This window comes from Dermacentor andersoni, chromosome 5 (assembly GCF_023375885.2).
Source record: "Dermacentor andersoni chromosome 5, qqDerAnde1_hic_scaffold, whole genome shotgun sequence".
NCBI classification, from domain to species: domain Eukaryota; kingdom Metazoa; phylum Arthropoda; class Arachnida; order Ixodida; family Ixodidae; genus Dermacentor; species Dermacentor andersoni.
In genome coordinates this window covers 165,287,832-165,313,451 of record NC_092818.1, presented here as the reverse complement: position 1 = coordinate 165,313,451, position 25,620 = coordinate 165,287,832, and the positions used below count along the sequence as shown (strand labels likewise).

The following is a 25,620-nucleotide window of genomic DNA, read 5'->3' as shown; positions in this document are numbered from 1 at the left end:
TTTATTCCTAGGACCTCTCAGGAAAGGAACCACCTTCCCGGTGCAGTTGTCGCAATCAAGGACAACTCAAAGTTTTGTTCGACCTTATCAGACATCATCACTCCCGGATACAATAAACTAATAAATTTTGCTGTAATAACTAACCATTTCTTGCTGATTTGTTTATTTACTTGTGTATGTTTTTTACCCACTCCCCTCTGTAATACTTCGGTCTTGAGGGTGCAATAATATAAAATAAATAAAATAAAACGATTCTTAAGGTTATTTTTGCCGCATGACAGCCTCCTTCAGGAGGAACACAAACGAAAATGAAGCAAGGTTTTTTCATCTTTTAACAGTACACGCCTGGCTTGAAAAGAAAGTGCTTCTGCGTACAACATGCTTGGCTCGAGTTTAGTTGAGACGCCGTGCTATCATGAGACAACATCCTGCTCCAACGAACGCCCACTTCCTGGTGCACTTCCTGCAGTCGCTTCTAAGCGACTCCGTCCTTTGAAGTTCTTAAGAGCAGAAAGTTCCTTAATGTCACTATCTTACTCACAATAGCTCTTCAACTCCGTTCTTTCAGAAAAATCAGCGAAAACCTACACCACATTTTCTGTTATGCCAAATTATTGTCTATGAGAAAACTTACTAGTCGTATGACCTGTTCGTTATATTCATATGGAACATCAAAAACATAACTAAGAATTGCTCTTAAAAAAAAAGGCTTAAGCATGTTTAGCTACTATTTTTTGACGCATGAAGAAGAAAGGACCGTAAACCATAAAATAATGCCTGAATTTCATACAAAGTAAATCGACGAGCATGCTATGGTTATGGTGGGCAAATCAAAACACCTTGCAAGACTGATTTTCAAAGATACTTTAACAACAAATTGGTAGAAAAGGAAGCAGCTCAAGCTTGGGAGTAAAAGAAATGCAGGGGGGGGGGGGGGGTTTAAATATACAAAACTTCTAAACAACAAATCAAATATTTAATTTAGTCTTTAAATCATATACGTACTTGACATTTGCATATTGAGACACTATACAGTCGTACCTCAATATAGTGAACTTGAATAAACAAATGATCGAATTATTGAATATAGCGAAGTAAATGTAAAACATTTTTTCGATGATATCAGCATGTAACATATATGTTTATAATGAATATAAGATATAACAAAGGTATTTTTGTGAAAGGTGGAATTTTATTATAGCGAGGTTTGAGCATATTTCGAATATGATTTGAATTAATCATGTCACCAAAGATGCAGGATCAAATATGAAACTGAAACAAAAATGTGATAACTGTCATCTCAATTACAGCGGACATGAAACATGGAGTTACACAGTAGAGAGCAGCCCCTTTTACGGCTACACTGCTGAATCATTCCCATGAATTTCACTCAGGCAGGGCACTCAGGTGTGAGCTTTGTTTGGTACTATTTACTGATGCTGAATATGTGTTCTCTCCGGAATAAATAGGAAATATACATAGTCAAAGAACTTGCTGAAATGCTAACGATGTCATACGTTATAATTACAGAAAGAAAAAAAAATCTTTTGCTTTTATAATTCCAGCATTGTCCCAGACAACATTTTTTGATTTAGCCTCTATTGCCACATGCAGATGCCATTATATTGCCTACAAGACCATCTTGCTGATCTTTATCCAGATAATGCATGACCATGTTTGTTCCGAATAAACCTCCATATACAAACAAAATGTTTATGCATTCTTAATGCTGTATTTGTGCTTTTTGTAAACCATGCTTTCTGTTGTGCAGTGTAATGACAAAAAATGGGCGTGCATTATCCAAAAACTGTTTGAAAAGCATACCCGCAAAGTTCCAAACCTGAGAATTAGAGAAATTTGTCAAAAGGGGTGGAAACAATTATGAAATTAAACAAAAAGAAAAAAGTGAGCAGTGCACCACACCATTTACTTAAAGAACCAAAGTGGTTTAATTATGTTTATTTATTGTTTACCACATGTGAAACTTTCCTTAAGCTACCATCATAAATAATGCTAAATAATTGTAATCATCATAAATAATGAAGATGGTAAGGAAGGATATTGTTATCAGGATGGTCATCATTATTGAGAGTTGGTGCAGAGATGTGCGATATTGGGCGTGGCTTCTAAGATCATCAATGTATGTGCTGGTGCAGGCATTATGTAACACCAAAGATTTTGGAGTCCATGTCCTAGGCCACCTGTCTACTGCATTCGGCGAGGGCCACAGCTGATTCAATGGCAATAGCATGGCATACTAAAATTCTCTACGCTCTGTGGCTGAAATAAATGCACTAGTCACTTTACAACTCCATGATATTATGTCAATATAGTTCAGCTACAATGACTGACTTATTTTTTGTGAGACCAGAACAATGGCAGTCTTCACACATAAAAATTGGAAAGTCCTATTTCCAGCAGATACTTCCCTCAGCTGACAACCATGTAGTTAAAGCCCTTGTACTAGTACATGGCAAGCTTGGGAGACTTGACAGGTATGGAAGAGTACAATTCAATGTTTGACTTAATTCATTTACAGTGCTATTCAATTCGTATGTGGTTCCGTTTCACAAATTTTTCGCACATTTGCACATCTCTATTAAAGTGTTGAAAGAACCACGACAGAAAACATTGGCAATAAAGTTTTGAAATAAGCCAATTTCAATGCTTCAGTGATGCCTTCTAACATCAGTTATCACCTAAAACATATTGCACCGCTGCTCTCTTTCAATATAGATGTGCCCATGTGACAACACATAGAAGTAAAGAAACAATGTGGCATTGTGGAAGTTTCTGCAATATCTTTTATGTGCAATGGTACTCAATGACTAGTCTCATGCTGTCATGTGTAGGAACACTTTCAAATGTATCTAAAATTGGCACCTTCATTATTACAAAAGCAAAAATATATCTTTTGTGAAAAAGTTATAGGACTTAGCTTAATCAATTCATTTTACTTAGCCTTCTTATTCATTCTAGCTAAGTGCTAAATTTAGCATGCACAGGACAACAAAAGAAGGTGACACGAAGCATTACTCCCAGATGATCAACAGCTATGCTCTACCGACCTGGCAATGTATGTAGTTTTGATTGTGCAGGACCACGTCGTATGCAGCGCCAACAGCCGGGTACACAGCATCGAAGCAGAATTCAGCACATACATACACGCATGCCATAGAAAATTGACTGACTGATTCAGGCCCCAGGATATTTTTTCGGTGGGGGTGGGGGGTGGGGGGGAGCAACCCAAGGTAACTTTTTTATGCAAATGAGGGGGGGATACCTTTACTAGCACAAATGCGAATAATGCCCACCGTTCGCCATAAAGACGTGTAAACCCGCAAAAGAGAAATTAAGTAGGGTGTATCTTACAGGTACTTCTGTGAGATAGACCTCCCCTTTGCTTGACCAACAAGGAACCACATCAAATGGACTCGTACAGAAAAGCACAGGAATAACACTGCCAAGAACAAGTAAACAAGTGAAAGTGTAAAATAAAGATTTCTAGTAGTGTTTCTTTAATTACCTCTGGAATAAATATAGAGAAATGTATATTTGCAGAACAATCACAGTTCTTTTAGATTCCTGATTTACTGCTCTACCAAGTGCCAAAACCGACTCATATTGTGATTTGGGAAGTTGCGTAACGATGTGTGGCCGCCAGAGTACAACCGCATAGAGTGCAGGATGCTGCAGTTCTAGACGGACTGCGCCCACCACGGAAGGTTAAAGAAACACGCACATAACCACAACAGAGAAGTGGCTATGTCAGGCAGCTCGACTGATAACTGTAGAAGCATCATTCAAAACGCACGAAATTGTTCTCCACTTTCGGCGGCATTTTCTCTTTTTCTTTAATTGAAGAAATGTTGATCCATAAATACTTTCACAAAAAATGGTTAAATTTGTGAATTTTCACTTTTCCTTCCTGTTTAGTTGTTACCTCTACTCTCTGCCTTACTAGATCGCTTAATTTGTCAACTTGCGACTCTTGTTTCCAGTTGCCAACTTTGCATGAAAAGTGCTGTACAATTAGGGAAGAACCAGATGAGTTAACAAACGACATTCATATTGCTGATGCGTTTAACGGTTATTGCAGGGTTTGAGGAGGGACGTTGTTTAGCATTACGTTATTTTCCACCTTATCTAGCCTATATCGGGGATATATGGTTCCGAGGATCTGCCAGCGTCCCAGCCAGCTGTCACTCGAGGAGATGATGAAACAAAATTAAAAGTTAAACGCAAAGACGTTGTCTCTGGCCGCAAGTCATTCCACGAGCATACAGACCAGCTGACTCTGAATTGAATCCTTGTCCTGGTCCCTGGATCAGTCTAAACAAAGAAGGTTGAACTAACAAAGCAACAGCAATGCACATGATCATTGCAATAGATGGTGACAACTGAAAGCAGCTCAAGTTAATCGCGCGGGCTCCAAATAGATGAGAAAACTGGCCTTCATACCCCAGGAGGTGCCAATAACTACCGCCATCCAAAAGGAGTGAAAAAGGCAGCAAAATGTTGATAATCGGATAGCTGCGAAGTCTAAGATTGCTTTCGCAGCGCTTGAGGAATGTGTGTAAGGAGTGGTGGCATGGGCGGGGAGGGGGCGGTATGCCACTTAATTTCAAGGGGGGGGGGGGGGGGCGGGCCTCCCTCTGGGTACGTGCCTGGGTTGATTGACTCATGTGGTTTAATGTGCCAAACCAACATACAGGCACCGCAATGGTGAACTGCAGGTTACCTTTGACACCTGAAATTCTTTAGATAGTACACCAGCATTTTAGTAGTCCAAACCAATCGGAAAAAGGCTGCCGCAGCTGGGAGTCAAGCTTTAAATCTCATACTTAGCAGTAGGGCACCATAGCCACTGCCTACCATAGCAGGTCAGAATTTAGATGCACAAGAACAAAGAACACTGAATATGCAGTAAAAGAGTTCTACAGGGAGAATCATGGTGGAGGAATAATGGAGGAAATCAACATCCTCCTGAAAGTAGCATGAAGATATAAAGGACATCAACATTAGTAGAGTGAGTGTCTCAGAATATTGGGGTTTCAAGGCTTCAATCACCAGACCAGGACAAAATATTTAACTGCAAAGTTCGCAGCCCGCATAACTCACATGAGTTTGCTTCATAGCTTCATGGCTACTTGCACATTGGATACCAGCCTCACCATTCAAGAAACATAACAAAATACTGAATCTTACTCGCCTTGTGAACACATCAAACTCGAAATTTGAAATATAGTCATTGCATGTGAGGTCGATGGTGGACTTGAGTGCCATTGCTTCAAGCCCTGAACTGATGGGATGGACTTCGTGAAGCGTTTGTCGAAAAACCCGCCACGCTACGACAGTCCTGCACAGGAAAAAGAGAAAATAGGTAATTATTAGTTTCATGTGCATACACATCTCCTAATTGCACCCCTCCCCCTCTATAATTAAACATGCCTATAATGTGAATCATCTCCAGAATAAACAAGTCCATTAATACGGATGCTCTCAATGCACACAAATTCATGCAGCCAATACCACAGAAAACCAATCCAGTGAAGGATTTGTGTGTGTAAGTGTGTGCTTATATAAATGGCATGTATAAACCTGCCTCTCTCTGTAATGCTTCTTTTTTTTTGTATTTGGCTCACAGAACAACAGTTAAAGAGAATCCTGGGAATCATGTTTTAGCGCTTGCCTGGCTCAAGATAGAGAGGAAGTTTAATAGCTGGAAAAGTTATCTATAAGGCTTGGTGTGCTACTTCAGGTATGCATGCACACAGACACAGACAAGAGTGCTTGAAATGTGCTATACCACGTTTTCTACATCACAGGCAATGCTACAAAGACTAGAGACTCCTCTTGCTGTTCACATTAGCATTAAAAAAAAGTGGGCCACATATCAAAAACATATACATAAGCATCATGTGATACTACGTAACATAACGTCTGATACTTTTATGTTACAAAATATGACAATTATTACACAGAAGGCGTTGCAAATTTGAATATATTATTACAAAGAGGAAGCCCGACACACAAATGTATGTATAACTATTTACATAAGAAAAAGCTAGTGGTAAACGGGTAGGCTGGTACAAAGGTCACAGCTCCAGTCGACAGTCTACCACTTCCTCTTCGTCTCCCTCTTGCACACATGGTCCTGTCCAAATGCACCAGGCTATCCTGGCACTTGTTAGAATGATAGCGAACTAGATGAACAGTACAGCTTTAAGCGAGACACGTGGACGATGTCAGTTCGTAGCTGGGATGACGATGGCGTGTCTTTAACAGGGGCAATTTTGTGGTTTATGTCACTTAATCGTCGTAATATTCGGTATGGCCCGGTATAGTGTGACAGCAATTTTTCGGACAGGCCGACGTGGCGAATCGGAGTCCACAGAAGAACAAGATTTCTGGGAGAAAAGTCAATGTTCTGGTGGCGACTGTGATAGCGAGTCTTTTGTGATGCCTGAGCCGCTGTAAGTCGATGATAGGCAATCTGGCAAGCCATACGAGCCCGACCAATGACGTCACGAGCGTATTCCGTGGTGTGTCGTGAACCGAAGGGAGCAGGATGCCAAAGGCAGAGTGGGATGGCGACCAAACAAGAGGTAGAAAGGTGAGAAACCGGTGGTATCCTGACGTGACGAATTGTATGCAAATGTCACGTAGGGCAAAGTGCCATCCCAATCACGATGGTTTGCTAAAACATACATAGACAACATCTCTGTAATGGTGTGATTTAGTCGTTCAGTCAGTCCGTTTGTTTGTGGGTGATATGCGGTTGCGAGCTTGTGTTCGGTGGAGCAGGAACGAAGTATGTCTTCGACAACTTAGGACAGGAAGTAACGGCTGTGATCTGTCAGCAGCTGCCTTGGCGCGCCATGGTAAAAATCACATCCTGAAGTAAAACGACTGCTACATCTGTAGCACAGCTAGTGGGTGGGGCATGTGTAATAGCATAGCGGATCGAGTAGTCTGCTGCAACGGCTATCCATTTGTTCCCTTTTATCAATATGGGGAAGGGGCCAAGAAGGTCCATGCCAACACGGAATAAAGGCTCTTTGGGAACACTGATTGGATGAAGTGGCCAGCAGGTTGTGCACATGGCCTCTTTCGCCGCTAGCAGAGGTCACAAGCTGCAACGTAACGTTGCACAGAGTGGTACAGGCCTGGCCAGAAGAAGCAACGTTGCACTCTCATAAGTGCAGGAGGTGCCAAGGCACCTGGCAGTGGGTGCGTCGTGGAGCTCAGCAAGAACAGTAGAATGCAGGTAACCGAGGGACAAATAGTAATAAATCTGGTCCATCAGAGCTGATGTGTCGATAAAGAATGTCGCCATGGAGCACAAGCATTGATTGAGCGATCTGATTGGCCAGAAGTCAAGCGCTCAATTATCGACTATAGAGAGCCGTCCTATCACTTCTCAGTAACCATGTCACGATAGTCAGAAATGGCCAGAAGGGAAGTGTTGGAATCCACTTCATCGTTGTCAGGAGAATTGACGGGGTGACGACGAGCAGTCGGCGTCCAGATGTAAGCGGCCTGACTTGTACATCACAATGAAAGATTATTCCTGAAGTCTAGGTGCTCAGTGACCAAGGTGGCCAGTCGGGTCTTTCAGTGACGAAAGCCAGCACAGGGCATGGTGGTCCGTGATGACAGAAAATGGCCTACGAAACAAGCAGGGGTGAAATTTAGCCACTGCCCACACCAGAGCGAGGCATTAGCGCTCCGTGACAAAAAAATTGCACTCTGAAGGACACAAGACGCGACTGGCGCACGCAACGATGCGCTCGTCTTCGTTTTGCTGTTGGGCAAGGATGGCACCTATGCCATGGCCACTGGCGTCTGTGCGAACTTGAGTTGGTGCAGATGGATCGAAGTGGCCTAATATGGGAGATGGTGTCAACAAGGAGATGAGGGTGTCGGCTTGTTCGTGGTCCCAAAAGAATGCAGTGTCCTTCTTGAGAAGGTAGGTCAGTGGCCAGGTGATATCTGCAAAACTTTCAACAAACCTACGAAAATAGGAGCATAAGCCCACGATGCTGTGCACATCTTTTTCTGAGCAGGGTACAGGAAAGTTCTTGACTGCATGAATCCTATCAGGATGTATACTGGCAGCTCTGACAAGGTGACCAAGAACTTTGACTTCGCGGTGTCGAAAATGACACTTAGAAGAGTTAAGTTCCAACCTTCCTAAAGACTTCAAAAATAGCGGCCAAGCAACTGAGAAGTACAACTGAGGAGGTGGCTGTGAAACGTAGGGAAAGATATGATGACATAATCCAGGCAACATCGGCAGGTGGACCACTTATATATAGCCCCGAAGGAGAGAGTCCATCATTCTTTTGAAAGTTGCTGGGGCATCACAAAGTCCAAAAGGCATTCCCTTAAAATGGTAAAAGCCACCCGGTGTAATGAATGCGGTCTTCTCATGGTCGAGTTCATCCACCGCAATCTGCCAATAACTGGATCGGAGGTAGACTTAAAATCGACATTGGCAAGTTCTTGGCGCACAATAGCGTGAATAAGGGGAATTATAGGAGCGCATGTATCGTTGACAAGTGAGTACAGAGCCACAGGACACATGGCTTCCAGCTCACAATCTTCGTCAGCTGCTCTGAAGGCTGCGGCTGCTGCCATGCAGGAGAGCCCTGTCGGTCTTCATAAAACAATGTTGCAGCTGTATTGGGTAGATACAATGGGTTTTTACCTGCTTGAAACGCTTGCACTTTGTGATAACGTCATTAACCGAAGTACAGTTCCTACAAATCAGTAGATGGGAGGCTTCATCGGCGATCCCTTTTAAGACATGGCTGACTTTGTCAGACTCGGGCATTTCAGCGTCGGCCTTGCGGCAGAGTGCCAGCACGTATTGTATATAGGCGACGTAACTCTTGGTGGACATTTCAACTCGTGATCCCAACTCGTGGCGCTGACCTTCCGACCCAATGGTTTTCCAAAGAGATCTCGCAGCTTTTGCTTGCAGGTCTCCCAGTCATGTAGTTCTACTTTGTGATTTTGAAACCACACTAAATGAAGAGCCATTTACTGTGCCCTAACGAACAAGTAGAAAAACTCAAAACATGAATAACTCTTTACACTATTAAAGCAGCTTTACAGCCATGCTGAGTTGTGCTTGGAAATAAGCACAGGTTAGGATGATAAACTGTAACTAAAGTCCTCCTACATGAAATAAACTGAGTAAATACAATATAAAACGAACAACCTATTATATTGCTAACCCGTGCAACAACCTACAGAAGTTCTACACTGACCTGCTCAGCATTAACATAATATACAGAGGAGTAATAAAGACTGCTCGCTGATATAAAAACTATCAATTACACTGAACAGAAGGGCAAGATGGTGGTGTTTACTTCTGTCACAGCAGCAGATGACCACTGAACCTCAACTATAAAGCTGCTTTAATGTACACTTTCACGAAAATACATAATTGAAATGGACAATCTCGTAACGTACATTTCAAGGTTACACAACTTGCTCTACTGAAGAAGAAGCAAACAAGGAAACAAGATTATGTGGTTTATTACAGTGTGGCCCGCTCACACAAAGTAACACCAATCCTGTGAAACTGAGCTGCTAGCCAGCACATGAATAAGAGAATGTAAACAATGTGAAAGATAGACTACCAATAATATCATAAAAACTAAGTTGAAGTTGAAGGCAAACAAATGGGCAAGGCAAAATAAAACTGTCAACAAACATGCCTACAAAGGAATTGGACACAGCTAAAATAGGAACAGGAGGAGGACATGTTTGTCCGACAATATTGGCCCAATAGGCAGCAGTGTTATAAACAGAAACACAAGATTAAAGAGAAGCAACACAAACTGAGTTGCAGGGAAAGGAAACCTCATTGTTTCCCAACTCGCAAGGTAGCACGGGCAAACAAACGAGAAGGGGAGGAAGGATGTGATGTCATAACCTCTCCCAAGCAAAGAGTGAAAGTATGGGTGTGTCAAATATAGAAACCTAGGTCACAGCCACGGCTGTCAGCCCAGGGTCTTTCCCCTGCCTTCTTGCCTGCCGCTACCGACCCGTCGCACGCACTGCCAAACTTTTTCATTCACATAGTCCCAGTCACCCTCCCATGCTGGCTCGTGGCCAGACAACTCACTCTTCGGCGCCTGACTCAGGTGCACATACATTGAGCATGCTTATTATTTTTTTGTCTCTTTCTCTCTCTGTCCCCTCCACCTGCAGTTGAGAGCCGAAACTGGCACGCAAGTGGGCGTGCAAATGCATTCACGTCAGGGTTGTCAATGGCGACAGGAAGAGGGGCAAAAATGCGCGCTTTCATGCAGGCAACTCATGTCTGACACGAGGCAAAAACGCCTTGTCTAAGAGGTATTCGAAGGTATTTAAAATAAAAAGCACAATGGTGAGACTTTAAAGTATGTTTCTGTTTTAGAAAGCAAAATTAGCTCTCTCTCACCTATGCCACATTGATTAACTTCTGGAAACAAAGGCTAAAAAAATGACATTTAATAGGGTGTGTGACTATGAGCACTATTCTATGCATAAATCTGAGCTTTGAAAACACAAATTTCAATAGAGGGTTCAATAAAATGTGACAGAACAGTTATATTGTTCTTGTGAACATTCTTGCCAGTAAGATCAGATTTTTAGACGAAATTCTTTGACTGTTCTTTCCAGTATATGTGAAACCAATGCTCAAGTGCACGCGCAAAGTATGCTTGTGTCTAGTGTGTCTTGGAGTGACGAAAAAAAAAGTCTTAAATGCAGGCAGTGCACATAACATGAGGTATGACAGTTTCTATGTGTAAGTGACGTGAGCCAATACACTTCATGAATTACCGCTTTGAAAATGAATCTGGTGCAATATCTAATTAACTGCAAAACTCGAGTGGCATATTCTTGCCTGAGGTCCAACAGCTCTAGCTCAGTTTTGCCTAAAAAGATGTTTGCCTAAAAACACTGATACACATGGAAGATTCCGAAAATGTAAGGAGTTCAGCAGCTTTACATGAACAGTATAGAGTAATCTGGTTCAACATGGATTCACCCACAGTCACGGCAAGTAAGTTCATTTTGCCATATCTGCCAATTCACTGTATTGGAGATCCTCATAACAGGGTTAACTGTAACAAATTTCCAAATCTAACTTAGTAATACATGCCCCCAATGCAGCTGATTGCAAGACTACTGCTCCAAGAATTTCAGACTGCAAATTGATATTGGACAGTAAGAAGAAGAGGTGAACAAAAGTTAAATTTCATGGGGATGTCAAGTAGCTGTTAGTGCTGTATGCAGAGGGTTCACCAAGAAGTCGGTAAAAAGCTAAGATAACTATTTAATGTTTTGCTGTTATGGGTACAGCAAAATTTGTGAAAAGAACTGAACACCACTTAAGAGTTAAATTTGCTTTTACTGTAAACTCCACAAAATTGTGGGGGAAAAAAAACAGAAGCATTTGTTTCAGATTTCACATCACATCTAAATTGCAGGCAACACAGTGAAACTGAGGATTCTGTTTTTTTTTTCTTTCTACGTAGCTTTCTTAGTTCACAAACACTGCAACAGCATAGTGAGTGAAAAATTAAAAGAGTGCTATAAATGTCCCCTTGAGAAGATGTGTGTACAATTATGTACGCCAAGATAGCGCATCAAAAGAAAAAGCACCAATGAAATTACGTTAAGTTTAAACATGTAGCATAGATCTTGAGACACTTCTGAATGAATATTTGCCTTTTATTGACGAGTGTTGCCTACAGGCAACTACCAGAAAAACAGATTTTTTCCTTGCAGAGTTTCGGTATTGAGTACAAAGTTTCATCATTGAATGACAGGCAGCAAAGGTCATTTGTTGGTTTAGAGAAAGAAGTTTGACACACGACTTGCATTATTTTTTTTTAAAGCACAGTCAGAGGAGACAGACTGATGCAAGATCTCTGGCTGTAGTTGTGACACAAATTATGTAAAGCAAATGGAACGTGCATCTATGGTTCACATATGGCGAGAGCTGTTTGCACATATTACAAACAAAGCCTTAGGTTATTTGGGGTGAAGCCCCATTTCAGTTATCTGCCCAGAGTTTCCCCTCATTGCTGAAAAAGTTTCTGCAAAATACTTTTTCTTTTCATTGATTATGCTTATTCTTGAAGTGCTTTGCACATTTAGATGGAGAATAAACATTTTGGGGGGTATGTTTATGTGCCGTCATATTAAAGGGTTAAAGTAAGGTTTCGGAAGGTAGATATCTACATGTTTTCTCTAGCGTCACAATGTCATCATGTAGCGGGTTCACTTCCTTGATAGTCTGACAATGCTTTACATCAGGCAGATTTGCCCAGTGACCAGACAGGTGCTTTACAAGTACGCTGGACATGAATAAGCTCACACATGGAGTTCATATTTTGTGAAGTGCACGAAACTCATAGTAGAATTGGAAATTTGTAATACATTCTGCTTGAGTACACTTTTAATGATGCAAGAAACATGGTGAAACTAAATTTTTAATGGACAAAAAACTAATTGGTGCCTGAATAGTATATAACCATAAAGCAAGCTTGAAGACTAACATCACCAAAGAGGAACCAGTACAAAATGCCTAAAAAATTAGGCACAACATGCAAACTTCTTTCACCTAGCAGTAGGAGCTGCAAGCCAAATTCCCAACCACTCTTTCACAAGTTCAGCCCCTGCCATTTTCTTATTTCTTTCTGAAAGCAAAAACCATGAAAGAAAGCTTGTTTTTAGAGTTGCCTTCGAAGCAGTCTGCTTAGGCTGTTGAATGGCTGCTCCCCAAAAAATGAGTGTGAATACTTAACAATTTAAATTGTTTTTCAATCGCTACACAGGAATGAATGGTTAATGCAGGCACACATACGTAAAGAGCCAGTTACAAATCTTCTAGAACATATAATTTCCTGAAATTACAATACATGTGCTGTATTAATACATATTTAAATGCCCATTATTTTCCCAAGACAGTACACAATTGGAATAAATTGTCCTTTGAAACTGTTGCAGCAACATTATCTGTTTTTGACCATTTATTGTCGCAGTATTTGCCCATTGAGGACTATCTGTGCCCTAGAAACGACAATGTGAATTATTCTTGTCGCATGGTTTGTAGTGCCTAACTTGTCTGTCATACTGTATAAATTCCACTGCTCTGTTTGTTATATACCTCTTCCACCTTAATGTATTAGTTGCATTTAATTTTGATTTAGCTACCATCTCTATTTGTATATAGCTGTATGTAATTTTATAATGCCCACCACAAGGCACTGCAGGTAAGATAAGAAATGTAGGAGACGACCACAAGCATTACTTGAGGAAGCCAGTTCAGGGCGCTGGCAGCATGACACAAGGCCATGGTCTTGGGTGAAGCTGAATTTGAATGTCTTGCTGCCAACATAGTGCAGCAAGTACTGCCATTTGCAGCCTCTTCACAGCATGTAGGCCAGCAAACAGTACAGGCATGACAATATATGGCAAGCCATTGAGCCATGATGTGGATCAGCTGCTGGAAACATCAACTAAGCTGCTGCAAATGCCCACAATGATCAAACGAAACTCAAGCCAGGAACCGATTTTTTAATTCATTCTGTGATGTGAGAACTAGTTTGTGTGTCATGCTCAAGGACATCGGTGTCGTTGCTGCTTTAAGTGCAAAGTTTTATTTCATCTGCATATGAAAACGAAGGGTTTGCATGAACTAATTATGCTAAAACCCATCAAAACCCAGAAAACGGTTTACTTCCTAGGCAGGTGCTAGTGGCCCCCCTACAAAACAATTAAATCAATTCATACTCTGAAGCAATTTTGAATGCCCGCTTAAATAAAATCGGACTCAAATGAAACAGGCTGTCTTGTTTTATTAATACTAATTTGGATATGAAAACAGCCATCACGGGGGTAAGTTGGCCACAGACGCTCCCACGGATGCCTTACGTCAACCCGTTGACAAACTGTGACCACATGCGGTCAAAGTAGTTCACGCCTACACAGGCAGAAGAAAAAAGAAAATTACGAGGTGGGTGAGGGCAGAGGACAAGCATCGTTGCGCTTGGAGAATCCCTCAACGCTACCGCGCTCAATGGAGCGATCGCTTCCGCTTGGCGCTAGGGAGGAGGACCCAATCAGTGGATAAACCGCGTGGACGGCTCGGCAGCGCAGCGACAAGCCCCGGCGTCTCGAAACCAACAAGAACGGGAGAGCGTCCGTCTACCGCTTCCGCGGCAGCGGGCATTTGACATCACCGTGGAAACGAGAGATGTTTCCCACGCATAGCTTTCCGGCTTCTCGAGGAGACAGCATGCAAACACAGGTCGATCACGAGATGGACGGAACGGGTGGGTGTTGCGGGAAAAACAGCACGATGTGAAGTACACGCAGAACCCTACTTACCGGTCCCCAAACGCGTTTTTCCAGAACTCAGACGCGTCACTTTTGGTTATCCGAAAAGTGTCGCCACAAAAGACGCCGTTGGGGTAAATGGCTTTCAGTTCGGACAGCATGTGGCTAAACACTAGGCTCAGTTTGGTGAGGTTCCTCCGAAAGTGCGACGTCTCGTCAAACATCTTCTCTTTCCCCTCCTTGAAAAGCTTGATAGCCTGTTTGCACTTTCTGTTGAGGTTCTCGATGAACACACGAAAGTACTCGTTGTCATTCAGCAAGTGCATTTTGTCCTCGTGCTTGCTGTAGATTACCCGCAGATGTTGGTACGTATCCGGCAGGATGTCCAAAATGAACGGCGGGCTATTTTTTAGGTTCATTCGCGAGTGCTGGCACAGTTTCACCACTTTGTCCATAAGCTTCCACGTCTTCTCTATAGTCCTTCGGTCAATCACAAATTTGGGAGGGGCCATCGCTTCGGAAAATGCGCCGTGTATTCGACTAAATAGCGACGTAATGTTCATTGCTTGTAAATTCTTAGACCTACTATTCACCGCCATCTTCCATCGCCTGGCTATTCACCCTGAACTAGAAAACTACCCACAATGCACAGCTCGAGAGAAATAATTCATGCACAATAAACATTAGTCTTCATTTTCAATACAACAATAAAAAAATTAATAATGTAACTCTTAATTAAGCTGTTTGAATCTAAACACAACGAGGCAGTTCTTTTTACTTCAAGAAAATTTCGTTGCCTTACATTTCGCCTCTTTTCCACCCTCTTCCAACATGGCCACTTCGGTGGACGTCATGGTGGACGTAGACGATACAAGCTGGTGAGCCGGGTTGAATTCTAACCTTTTTAATTGAACGACCACCTGACTTTAGGAGAGACGCAGTCAGATTGGCTTGTTCAAGAACTAGAAATATTTGATAAGCTGTGATTCTTTTTTCTTTTAGTCAACTTACGTTTATGATCGACTGTCAGAAGATTGCGAGTTGGCGGTGCATGTTTAAGCGCTCTTTTAATCTTGCATGCCTGCAGTTCTACTTTCTTTCTTTTTTTTTGTTGGCTCTCAGGTAAAACATCCGGTTAAGGCATAACCATGCTTAATATTGTATCGTAAGCATGTTATGTCCGTTCACAGTACAGGCAGCTAATTCTCGATCCGTCAAGTTTTATATTGAGGTATTCGTCGCTGCTGTTACAAAGTTGTCATCGTTGTTGCCGCCCGTCATTGACACATCATACCGTTGACACTCTGGGAATCCTCATATCTTAGTATATGTGTCCACGTCAAACACTTTATAGCCCCTATGAATTTCCATGTGAAATATCTTGATTTCGAAGCTTCAACGGAGCGAGCATCCGCGATGTTTCAGCTGCCCTGGGGCCGCCCTTTAAAACGTTTTGAAACTGTTCACCATCGCCCGTCTGCTTCTCGCGTCAACTCGACTGACATGTAATCTTAATTGCGCGTACACGACACGCTGTTACTTTGTGCACTAAAGCGGAAACAGCAATGCTTTATATCTCCTCCATAGCATATATTGCGAGATACTGAGCTTCGGAATCTGAAAATTACTTTGATTTTCCGCCAACGAGCGGGTTTCACGCAAGATTCATTAGCCAACACTATTGATATTTGACAAACTTTGTTCTCTGCCGCAGTCGTCTTTAGGTCATTTCCCCTGGGATGTTGCAGACACTAACGTCATTCGTTCAGTTGTTATTGTGACGGGTCCAGCCTCGTTATTTGTTAATACATGTTTTGTGTACTCTTCCTGAATCACCGTAATGTTTCTTTTGTGGATGCAAATTTGCTTAAGGTTGTTTAAGCATATCTTGACCTACATAACTGGCTTCCACAAACACAGTTTCTTACTTTGGGTTTCCATTGGTACTGCCGTAAAAGCTGCCGTCCGCTGATTCTGTGCTGTGCACAAAATTTTGTTATAAAGTCACATCTGGAGATGCACTGCGTCTACTAAGATTTAGTTGTGCAGATACATTGGTTTTTAATAAGCGCAAAGTAACAGCTCACCAGACTGTTCTAATGTTTTTGTTACGTTTTCTTTATGGTGAGAACATAAATGAAAAAGAAAAAAAGGGTGGGGGGCATTAATAATTCGTCTCAAATGATATCAGGAGAGGGCTAAAACAAAACTTTTGCACAGGAAACTCCTTGTTTGTTTGGCACCAAATTATGGACAGGAACATCCACACCTGGGCTGCTCATTTTATGCTGTTCACGTTGTAATGCTAAGCAAATATTTGCCTGGTTAGAAAGCTTGAGTGTATGCTGAGCTACAGTGAGAATCACCGAGGTTCTTCCATGAGCTTTTGCTTCTAAGCATTCTTGGAGAATGGGCACACTTCTCCCTGTAGTTGTTGACATTGGATAGCGTCGTCATCTTTTAGCACAGGTCAGCATTCCTACTCATTGGTGCATAACTGAGTGAACGAGCACCTATGAGTGTGAGTGAGCACTCACTAATTTTGCCAAGCTGTATACTCATTAGAGAGGGTGATGTAGCCCTACATGTTATGTTGCAAAGTCATTGTGCAAAGCATGAACGTAGTGTGCGAATGAAAATGTGCTGTCTTTCAAAGCTGAATTTTTATTTTCTGCCGCTTCATGCCAGACAGTATTCAATAGTTTTATCTGACAAAGTTGTATAATTCTATCCTAGGTTTAATCATTGCAGTTGGGTTTGATCTTGTTTGATTATTTAATATAATCTTATATCTAAAAACCAGTGCCAAGGTAATAGGTGTCAGCATGTTGGAAGGCCTCAGTTAAATTTTGGCTACTGTAGATGGAAATGTTAGCACAGAGCACACGTTTCTCCTTGACAGAGATAGTCTCGTGCATCGGCTGACTGATGCTGTTGCAGCTATGAAATGATTCTGGAAAAAAAAAACATGAGACGATTGTAATCTACTTCAGTCTTGCTGTTTTTTCTTTTTTCTAACATTGCCAATCCACTATCTGTAATCCTATCCAGTCTGTTTTTGATATTGATATGCATATCCACTAAATTTCAATACTCCCAACTTTCATTGTAAGGTATGTCATTGTAATGTCATTGCTTTAATTTAGTAACCTTACATTTAATTTACATACTACTAATGAGTGCTGAAATGTTATGAGCTGCTTGATCATTTCTTTACATGTGTCAACCATAAAAAAATTCTCAAGTATTGACAACGCTACTGAAAGCTTGCACAATAATGTCACTAAAAATGAATGCATATTGTACACAAAAGGAAAAGTAAAATTGTGTATAACAAGCCTTAGCAGAAACATTAAATTTTTCCTAAAGGTGCAGTTATAAAATCTATTGAAACTCCCCTGCTTTCTCTCATTCACTAGATTTAGTCTGGATGGCATTTGGGGTTTCTTCACCCCTGTAGACCTCTATATATATATATACCTCTTAACAGCATGCTAATTAAACTTAGTGATCAGACAAGCCTTCTGACCAATATCTCACAGGTGAACCACAGTAAACTTTCTTCCCTTAAATACCAGTCAGCTGCACATGGCTTATGACTGCACAGAAAAATGGCTTAAAGCAGTACAAGAAAAAGGTGCTGATTAACATTAAACAGTAGTTTAACATCTGAAATGGAGGTGAAGCATTGCACTGTACTAGCTGTTCTTAAATTTGTTTGTCTCTAATAAACCTGTACTACAGGCAAACCTGTATCAATAAACCACCAGGTATCAATAAATTGTCTCTTAAAACATGATTTCTGACACACCTCTCAAAAACAATTCCATAATTAACAGACAGCAGCAAAAGACCAAAATCTTCAAATTTTTGTCCCACACATATTTGTTCCAGAAATTCGCCTCATGTAAATATTTACAGCGAAAAACAATGAAAAAGAATCCATTACATAACAACAAACATTGCCAGTAAACATTCAGGCATTACTATTAATATTCTAATGCTTTCTTCTAACATAGTTGCTGCTGATTCACTGATTTTGCAGTGCAGGGCCAAGCACTAATGTCTTATGCATGCAACATGTTCCAAACGGTGTTATTGTCACAAGTGCTTAGAGTCCTGAGGTGTTATCTCAGTATGTAAAGTGCAGTTTCCAAAAAAGAAGCGGTGAATAGCACGGCAGAGGAAAGAAAATCATGATGCCTCTCATATATATACATATATATATATATATATATATATATATATATATATATATATATATATGTATATATATGAGAGGCATCATGATTTTCTTTCCTCTGCCGTGCTATTCACCGCTTCTTTTTTCTTCTTACTTCCTCTTGGTAGACGGGGCGCATAAAGAGCCAGTGTCTTACTTTTTCTTTTGTTTCTCTCTTGTTTTCCTTCCCTCTCCTTTTCTTGTGGCCACCACTTGAAAGGATGCAAGAGCTGGAGAGCGCTCTCCTTTCAGAATGCGACCTGAATACCCTGCGCCAGGTTTCCAAGATGAAGCCAGTTCCGGAATGCTTTCGGGCATACGTTTGGAAGGTGAGTGACAGCGCATGTGGTGAAAGAGAGTATAGGGCTAAGTGGAAAGTGCATGCGTGGTTGCTGGTTACTTGAGCTACAGCAGTTACCTTATCCTGCGTAGTAGTGGTGTCGGCAAGTTAAGAATTTTGGGCCATAGCAGATAGCCAATGCACTATTGGGGATGAGTGGACATATAATTTTATTGAAATAGCAATTATATGGACACTCCAGGTGCATTTTTGCCGTTGACATCACTGCGATGTTTCATATAAAATCCAAGGGCGATAAAATTGTCACCATGCGCCATATGCAGTATGTGCGAATGAAATGGGTGAGATGGCAATCACGGCTCAATCTCGCGTACTCAAGGGAAGAAAGTGGGGAGGAAGCGCACCATCTTCCGTTGCACGCATGGCTCTGGGAGGACGGCAGGGAAAGGGGGGAGGGGGAGGGGCACATTTTTATTTATTTATTTACAATACCCCTAAAGGCCCTCGAAGGAGGGTATTACATAGGGGTGGAAGGGGGGTCACAAGAAAAGCAAGTGTACATTCAGGTACAGCATACATAAAAATAAAAGCACTTACAAGACATTTTTTTTTTTCGTTCAACAAGGCAGTGTAGTCATCATAATGAACCAAGAAACCAAAAAAGAAGAAAAAGAAAAAGCAACGTACATAAAAACATCAGGAGCAAGCAACAAATCGCAAAGCAAAAAAATTATCAGGGAAACACTTAATAGGGAAACACAACATTTTAACAGCTCATCACAGTAGTGCAAATTGTTTCCTTAAATTTGGTTATGTCAGTTTCCATGGCTATGTATGAGGGTAAGTCGTTCCAATCGATGATAGTGCGTGGTATGAAGGATTGAGCGAAAGTTGATGACCGACACATAATGCGTTTCACTTTGTTAGGGTGATCGCGGCGAGGAAAGATAATCGGCGGTGACTGAAAAAAATCATCGCGAAGTGAGGAATGGTGGAAAATTTTATGAAATAGTGATAAGTGAGAATGTTTTCGACGAAGGCTCAAGGGTTGCAAACCGGCACGATTTTTTAAAGATGTAACGCTGATGAATGTTGCATAATCTGAAAAAAATTGTACTCCGAATGGCCTGGACTACTGAATATTGAAAGCCATCTGCGATAGGGCCAGAGTCCGCCGTGAACTGTGTTTTCATGGTGTAGTTTGCATTGAGAGGCAGCACGAAGGTCAATTTGCCCACTGTTGCTGCCGCGCTTCTTCACTCCAGCATTTTATAGCGCGTTGCCGCGGTCTTAGAGTCAGACTTGTTCATGTTTGCTTGTGCGTGTATGACACCATGCTTTTTGATTTAGTTAGTATGCCTATATTTGCATGTTTATATGGCTGCGGAAACTACTACCCTTACTTTGTATAGCTGTCCACTTATTTGCTATCGCAATTGATGCTTCACCTTTCGAGCGAAGCTGCAACTTTTTGTTTCGCTTAATTTGCCGAGGCCTGCATGTCAAAACTTTGCCGTAATCAGTACCGATATACTGTACTCTGACTTACACTTAGCAGGCAATGTTGCAGAAGTTACACAAGTAGTGCATTCAAGGAAGTCTCACTCCTCGCATTTCACAGTGCAGTTGTTTTTGATCTGTGACTATTTCTAAAAACCAGCAACGTCATATATTACAACTGCAACTTGTAGACGAAAGCTTATTTTAAATCACATGGTAATCGGGCGCTTTTGTGCTTCTAGTATACAACATATACTATGTGTCAGATTAGAGTGCAAGTGGTATACTATGGCCTCTGGTCACAGAAACATGCCACACTGCTTGTTCCATGGTAAATAGGTTCAGATCTGTGATGCCTTCCATATAATAATTACATCTTCTTCTACAGCATAAAAGTATGAGACAGTATTACATAGGACCACATAACACATACCTATATATTTCATTCATATGTGTTGCACTACTTTTGAGTCGCAAATACAAGCGGTGAGTGAAGTCCCTCTACCGTCCATAGCGTTTCCTGCTGTGTATGAAATGGAGTACAATGAAGTATGTCCTTTAACTCTGCACTTTACTGCAGTGTTGCAGTGTTTACTTTAAACTGCACTTTACATACTGAGATAACACCTCAGGACTCTAAGCACTTGTGACAATAACACCGTTTGGAACATGTTGCATGCATAAGACATTAGTGCTTGGCCCTGCACTGCAAAATCAGTGAATCAGCAGCAACTATGTTAGAAGAAAGCATTAGAATATTAATAGTAATGCCTGAATGTTTACTGGCAATGTTTGTTGTTATGTAATGGATTCTTTTTCATTGTTTTTCGCTGTAAATATTTACATGAGGCGAATTTCTGGAACAAATATGTGTGGGACAAAAATTTGAAGATTTTAGTCTTTTGCTGCTGTCTGTTAATTATGGAATTGTTTTTGAGAGGTGTGTCAGAAATCATGTTTTAAGAGACAATTTATTGATACCTGGTGGTTTATTGATACAGGTTTGCCTGTAGTACAGGTTTATTAGAGACAAACAAATTTAAGAACAGCTAGTACAGTGCAATGCTTCACCTCCATTTCAGATGTTAAACTACTGTTTAATGTTAATCAGCACCTTTTTCTTGTACTGCTTTAAGCCATTTTTCTGTGCAGTCATAAGCCATGTGCAGCTGACTGGTATTTAAGGGAAGAAAGTTTACTGTGGTTCACCTGTGAGATATTGGTCAGAAGGCTTGTCTGATCACTAAGTTTAATTAGCATGCTGTTAAGAGGTTCAAGTAGTTGCAGATATTCTTAAAAATTAAGGGACTGAAAAATAATAAAAGTTATCTCTGCTGTAATCTTCAAATATTTTGTTCATTCTTTAAAGAGCTAGAGCTATGGAAGTTCATTTTTTTTTAAGTGTGCAAGATTGCATATCTTGTGGTTTTTTATTCCGAAATGGCTCTCTTCCTCGAACAAGTGTGTTTTGTCAAATTACAAAACTTTGCTGAGGCTGGCTTGCACCACTGTACATTTCTCTTTAAAAACATCTTTTGTCCATTAGATTTTGTCATTAGAGAGCGCTGTACAGGATCTTTAAACAAGTTATTTTCATGTTATGTGCAGTTCAGTTCTTCTCATCTCAGCGAAATGTTTTTTGCAGTGTGCAATGTTCAGTGTTCATCAAATTTCTGTGCTGTGTTTTACTGTTTTCTTCTTTTTTTCTTGCACGCACTTTTATTTTTGCAGTTAATTTGTTCAGCACACAAAGAAAACTGCACTTACATTGGTCTCCGCAGTAGTTGCACGCACTTGGAGACCACTGGCATTGCGAAAGCAGCAGATTCTAGCTCTTGCATTTGTGCACCCTTGTATTTCTTTTCAAGTGCTTCCTTATCACTCTTTCAGATAAGCTTGGGCGTCAAAGGTAAAGAACTTGGCGATTGGGACGAGATTTATGACCTTTCAGAGCAGTCACTGATTAGAAAAGACTGTCAGACACTTGTTGGTGAGTTGATGTTATATTTTGCCTCTTTGTCTCTTTGCATTCTTTCTTGTCATTGAATGAGCAAATTCTTAAGGCTAATCGAATGTCCATTGTAGAGGAAGGTATGAAAAAATGAGTGTCAAGCTATGATGCAAAGCATTTGGGGCTTTAATATGCTTCTTGAAGTAGTAAAGTCCTTCTGGGTCTGTGTCAAAATTTTGTCGTATATTGAGCCGAATGTGGATTTTTAACATACTAGTAGCATTTAGAATCCTTAATACTACCAGCAGGACATTTCAGTACATGCAAAAATGTGAGCTAGGATTTCTGGCAACTCTCGCCATGGTCAGTGTACTATTTCCTATGCTATCAAATGGAGCTAAGAAGTGTAGATTGGACCATGACTTTAATTTGAAATGCTCTTTTTTTTTGCACTTTAAATCATATTTGCACTGCACTAGCTTCTTTTTTTTATCTGCAGCACCATTGAGAAAAATGAGGAAACTTGAACAAATGTTTTGACTGCACATTATTGTAGATTAAGTATATTCTTGTCACATGGAGTAGACATGTAACTTGATTAGTCAAAGGTAAAATGGAGCTGACCACAATTATAAATAATAACAAGACATCTTCCATACAGGAACCTTGTTCACAATAAAAGGAAAGGAATTCGGAAAATTTTATATGTATGCATGAATAGATAGCACAGGCAGCAGGCTTAAACAGAAGGAAGGCTGCCGTCATAGTAGTTCAGCATGAAATCTGTAGTTAACATTAGTAATGATTCAAGTTGAAGACATGACATCAGATTTCTTTCAGTGGCTATCACGTGTGCGCCACCCCAGTCAATATCATGTCACACAGATTGTTCGGTGACAGTGTTCCTTGAGGTGCCTTTCAATGTTTCAGGTCTTGCCTATGTATGCAAGGCTCCTGTGTGGAAGCCAGGACGTCTTGTTATTGTTTATGTGTGTGGTCAGCATTCATTTTACTTTTGATTATGATTTATCCTGACTAGATGAGTATTCATCAAACATTCGACTTTGTACCTTGATTAGGTTAGTCTGCCTGTACAGCTATGATTTCAAGAAGTTCTTGTTCCCTAACAGACAGGTTTGGCAACGATGAAGAGGAGAAGGTGTCTGTATTATGTGACCTTGAGTCTGTGTTGACTCGGTTTTGCAAGACGACTGGCCTCCACTATGAGAGCAGCAATGGCTGGATGGAGGTGCTGGAACCCCTCATTGCACTACATCTGTCAAAAGAAGAGCTGTACATCTGCTTCCATGCCCTGATCACCACCTATGTCCCTAGGTAACATGCACCCTAATAGCCAACTGCAACAAAATTTTGGACTGTATGAAAAGCATAGTTTCAGATAATGTAGATTGTAGCAGCATACGTATGAAATTTTGTTCGAAATACGAGTGAATACATCTTGAAAGGCTAGCAAAATTATATGTTTTAAATACTAAAACTGCAAAAGATGCTGCCTTTACCGCTCGCTGAACGTGAAGCATGACTGAGAATGCACAGCTCCAAAAATGTGTGCCGCTGACAGCACTATGAAAAATCTCGGAGGTGGCATGCTGGGACTTGCGTCGTATTCGCTAACCTCCAAGTGGCATGCGTTGTGTGCTCAGGTGCTGTTTAAAAGCCGCTAATAACAAAATAATACAATTACCAGCCCAGCAGCTTTTCCAGAAGTGCTTAAATATGATGAACTACTCATCTGTAGCGACTTTAGCGAAATAGAAATTTTATTACAGCTAGCCTATAAGGACTACTGGCATGACATTTTCAACTGGTTATATTTTTGCTTTCAAGAAAGTTACAAGCCCTCTAAGGCATAGAAGAAAATATTGGCAAGCATCAGAGCGCCCAAATTAGTATACTAAATTGCTTGTTTGAATGAACCAGTTTTGGTTTCGGTACATGGGAGGTGGATGTGTCGTGATGTCACGATACAATGGATTGCTTTGTTCCTGCGATCACTGTGGCTGCTACATGCGAGCGCAGCCAAAAGAAGGGGGCATAGCGCTCTTGTTTATTATTTCTTATGAGCGACCTAGCCATATTATTATATGGCGTAAGCAAACCTTGCTCACTGTCATGATGTCGCGACAATATCGATGACTACCGGTCTGGCATTTCGAGACAACTTCAGCGTAGAATTCAAATATTTTATAAATGTTTCCCAGCTTTCACTGTCCTCAAATTGTTGTCCTTTTGTGTGCAAGAAGGGTGTGGTAGAGTTTATGCAACTTCAAGAATATGTGTGATTATGTTTTTAAAGACCAACTGCAAAAAAAATTTCACTGTAGACAACAAAAGCACCACCGGATAGCCCCATCGTGCCACTGTGAGCACGCTTATGCATTTCAACTTTTTTGCTGCAGGCAGCACTGTTGTGCAAACCATGAACACTGTGTGCATTCAGTCTATGTGACTCACGAAACAAACATGAAGCTTATGCTATTAATGATGCAAGTGAAAGCTTGGAGTGTTCGTATGCGTTTGTAAGGTTGCCCATGTTCTGGAAAGTGAGAGTAGAGTTAGAGTGTCGTCTTCTTTGTTAACTGCTTTTCTCACACCATTTCCTCGAAAAGTGGTAGATTTTCGCTGGCATCACGTTTGCGCCACCCCAGTCAATATCATGTCACACAGAATGTTTGGCGATAGCGCTCGAAGACACTTTTTTATTTGCTACATTGTGGCAGTGTCCGGCAGTGGCTGCAGCTTTGCCAGCACCGGCAAAGCTGCAGCCAAAGCAAACAGACCTTCCACGTACAGCACAAACGTGATCCCACAGGGGAACGATGGAAACGCACACTTGCATGATGCAGAATGCTCTTGCCACTGGAGAAATCGAGAGCTTGTGTTAAGGAAGAAACTTGACGTGAGGATGCCTCTAGCTAAATTGATTATGAATGAGTTCTGAAGTTGAGTTGGTTATGAAGGAAGGGGATATCCCCTTCAGGTGCTGTGTGCACAATTGTACATGCAAGGATCATAAAAGCAAAAGTACGAATGAGAATAATTGTGTTTAAAATGTATTGCATACATCTTGAAATGCTTATGACTGAATCTATGCTGCAAGATTGAATACTGTGTGTAAAGTAGTCAAGGGGGGCGTTTGACAGAGATCCATCTGGTCAGAAGACAGAATAAAATCCAGTCATTGACTATGTAAAAAAATGCAATTGCGTGTGATGTTTCGGAACCCCTACAGGTTCTGAAACCATAAACCTGCAGGGGTTTAGTAAAATGAGTTGT

At 41.1% G+C, this 25,620-nt stretch overlaps 2 protein-coding genes across 2 annotated transcripts in view; one reads left to right on the top strand and one right to left on the bottom strand.

Annotated features, from left to right (window-relative positions):
- The window catches only part of Cbl (E3 ubiquitin-protein ligase CBL), a 57,259-nt gene extending 42,277 nt beyond the window's left edge, over positions 1-14,982 (bottom strand). The window contains exons 1-2 of the mRNA XM_050179144.3: positions 14,401-14,982; positions 5,213-5,359 (exon numbers count right to left, since the gene is read on the bottom strand). Of these exons, the coding sequence (XP_050035101.2) occupies positions 5,213-5,359; positions 14,401-14,948 (695 nt within the window). The 5' untranslated portion in view covers positions 14,949-14,982. The remainder of the gene's footprint in view (positions 1-5,212; positions 5,360-14,400) is intronic.
- A 181-nt stretch (positions 14,983-15,163) lies between these two features.
- TBC1D23 (TBC1 domain family member 23) overlaps positions 15,164-25,620 on the top strand; it is a 51,246-nt gene continuing 40,789 nt past the window's right edge. Inside the window, exons 1-4 of the mRNA XM_050179145.3 lie at positions 15,164-15,227; positions 18,792-18,900; positions 22,263-22,362; positions 23,454-23,658. Coding sequence (XP_050035102.2) covers positions 15,181-15,227; positions 18,792-18,900; positions 22,263-22,362; positions 23,454-23,658 — 461 coding nt within the window. The 5' untranslated portion in view covers positions 15,164-15,180. The remainder of the gene's footprint in view (positions 15,228-18,791; positions 18,901-22,262; positions 22,363-23,453; positions 23,659-25,620) is intronic.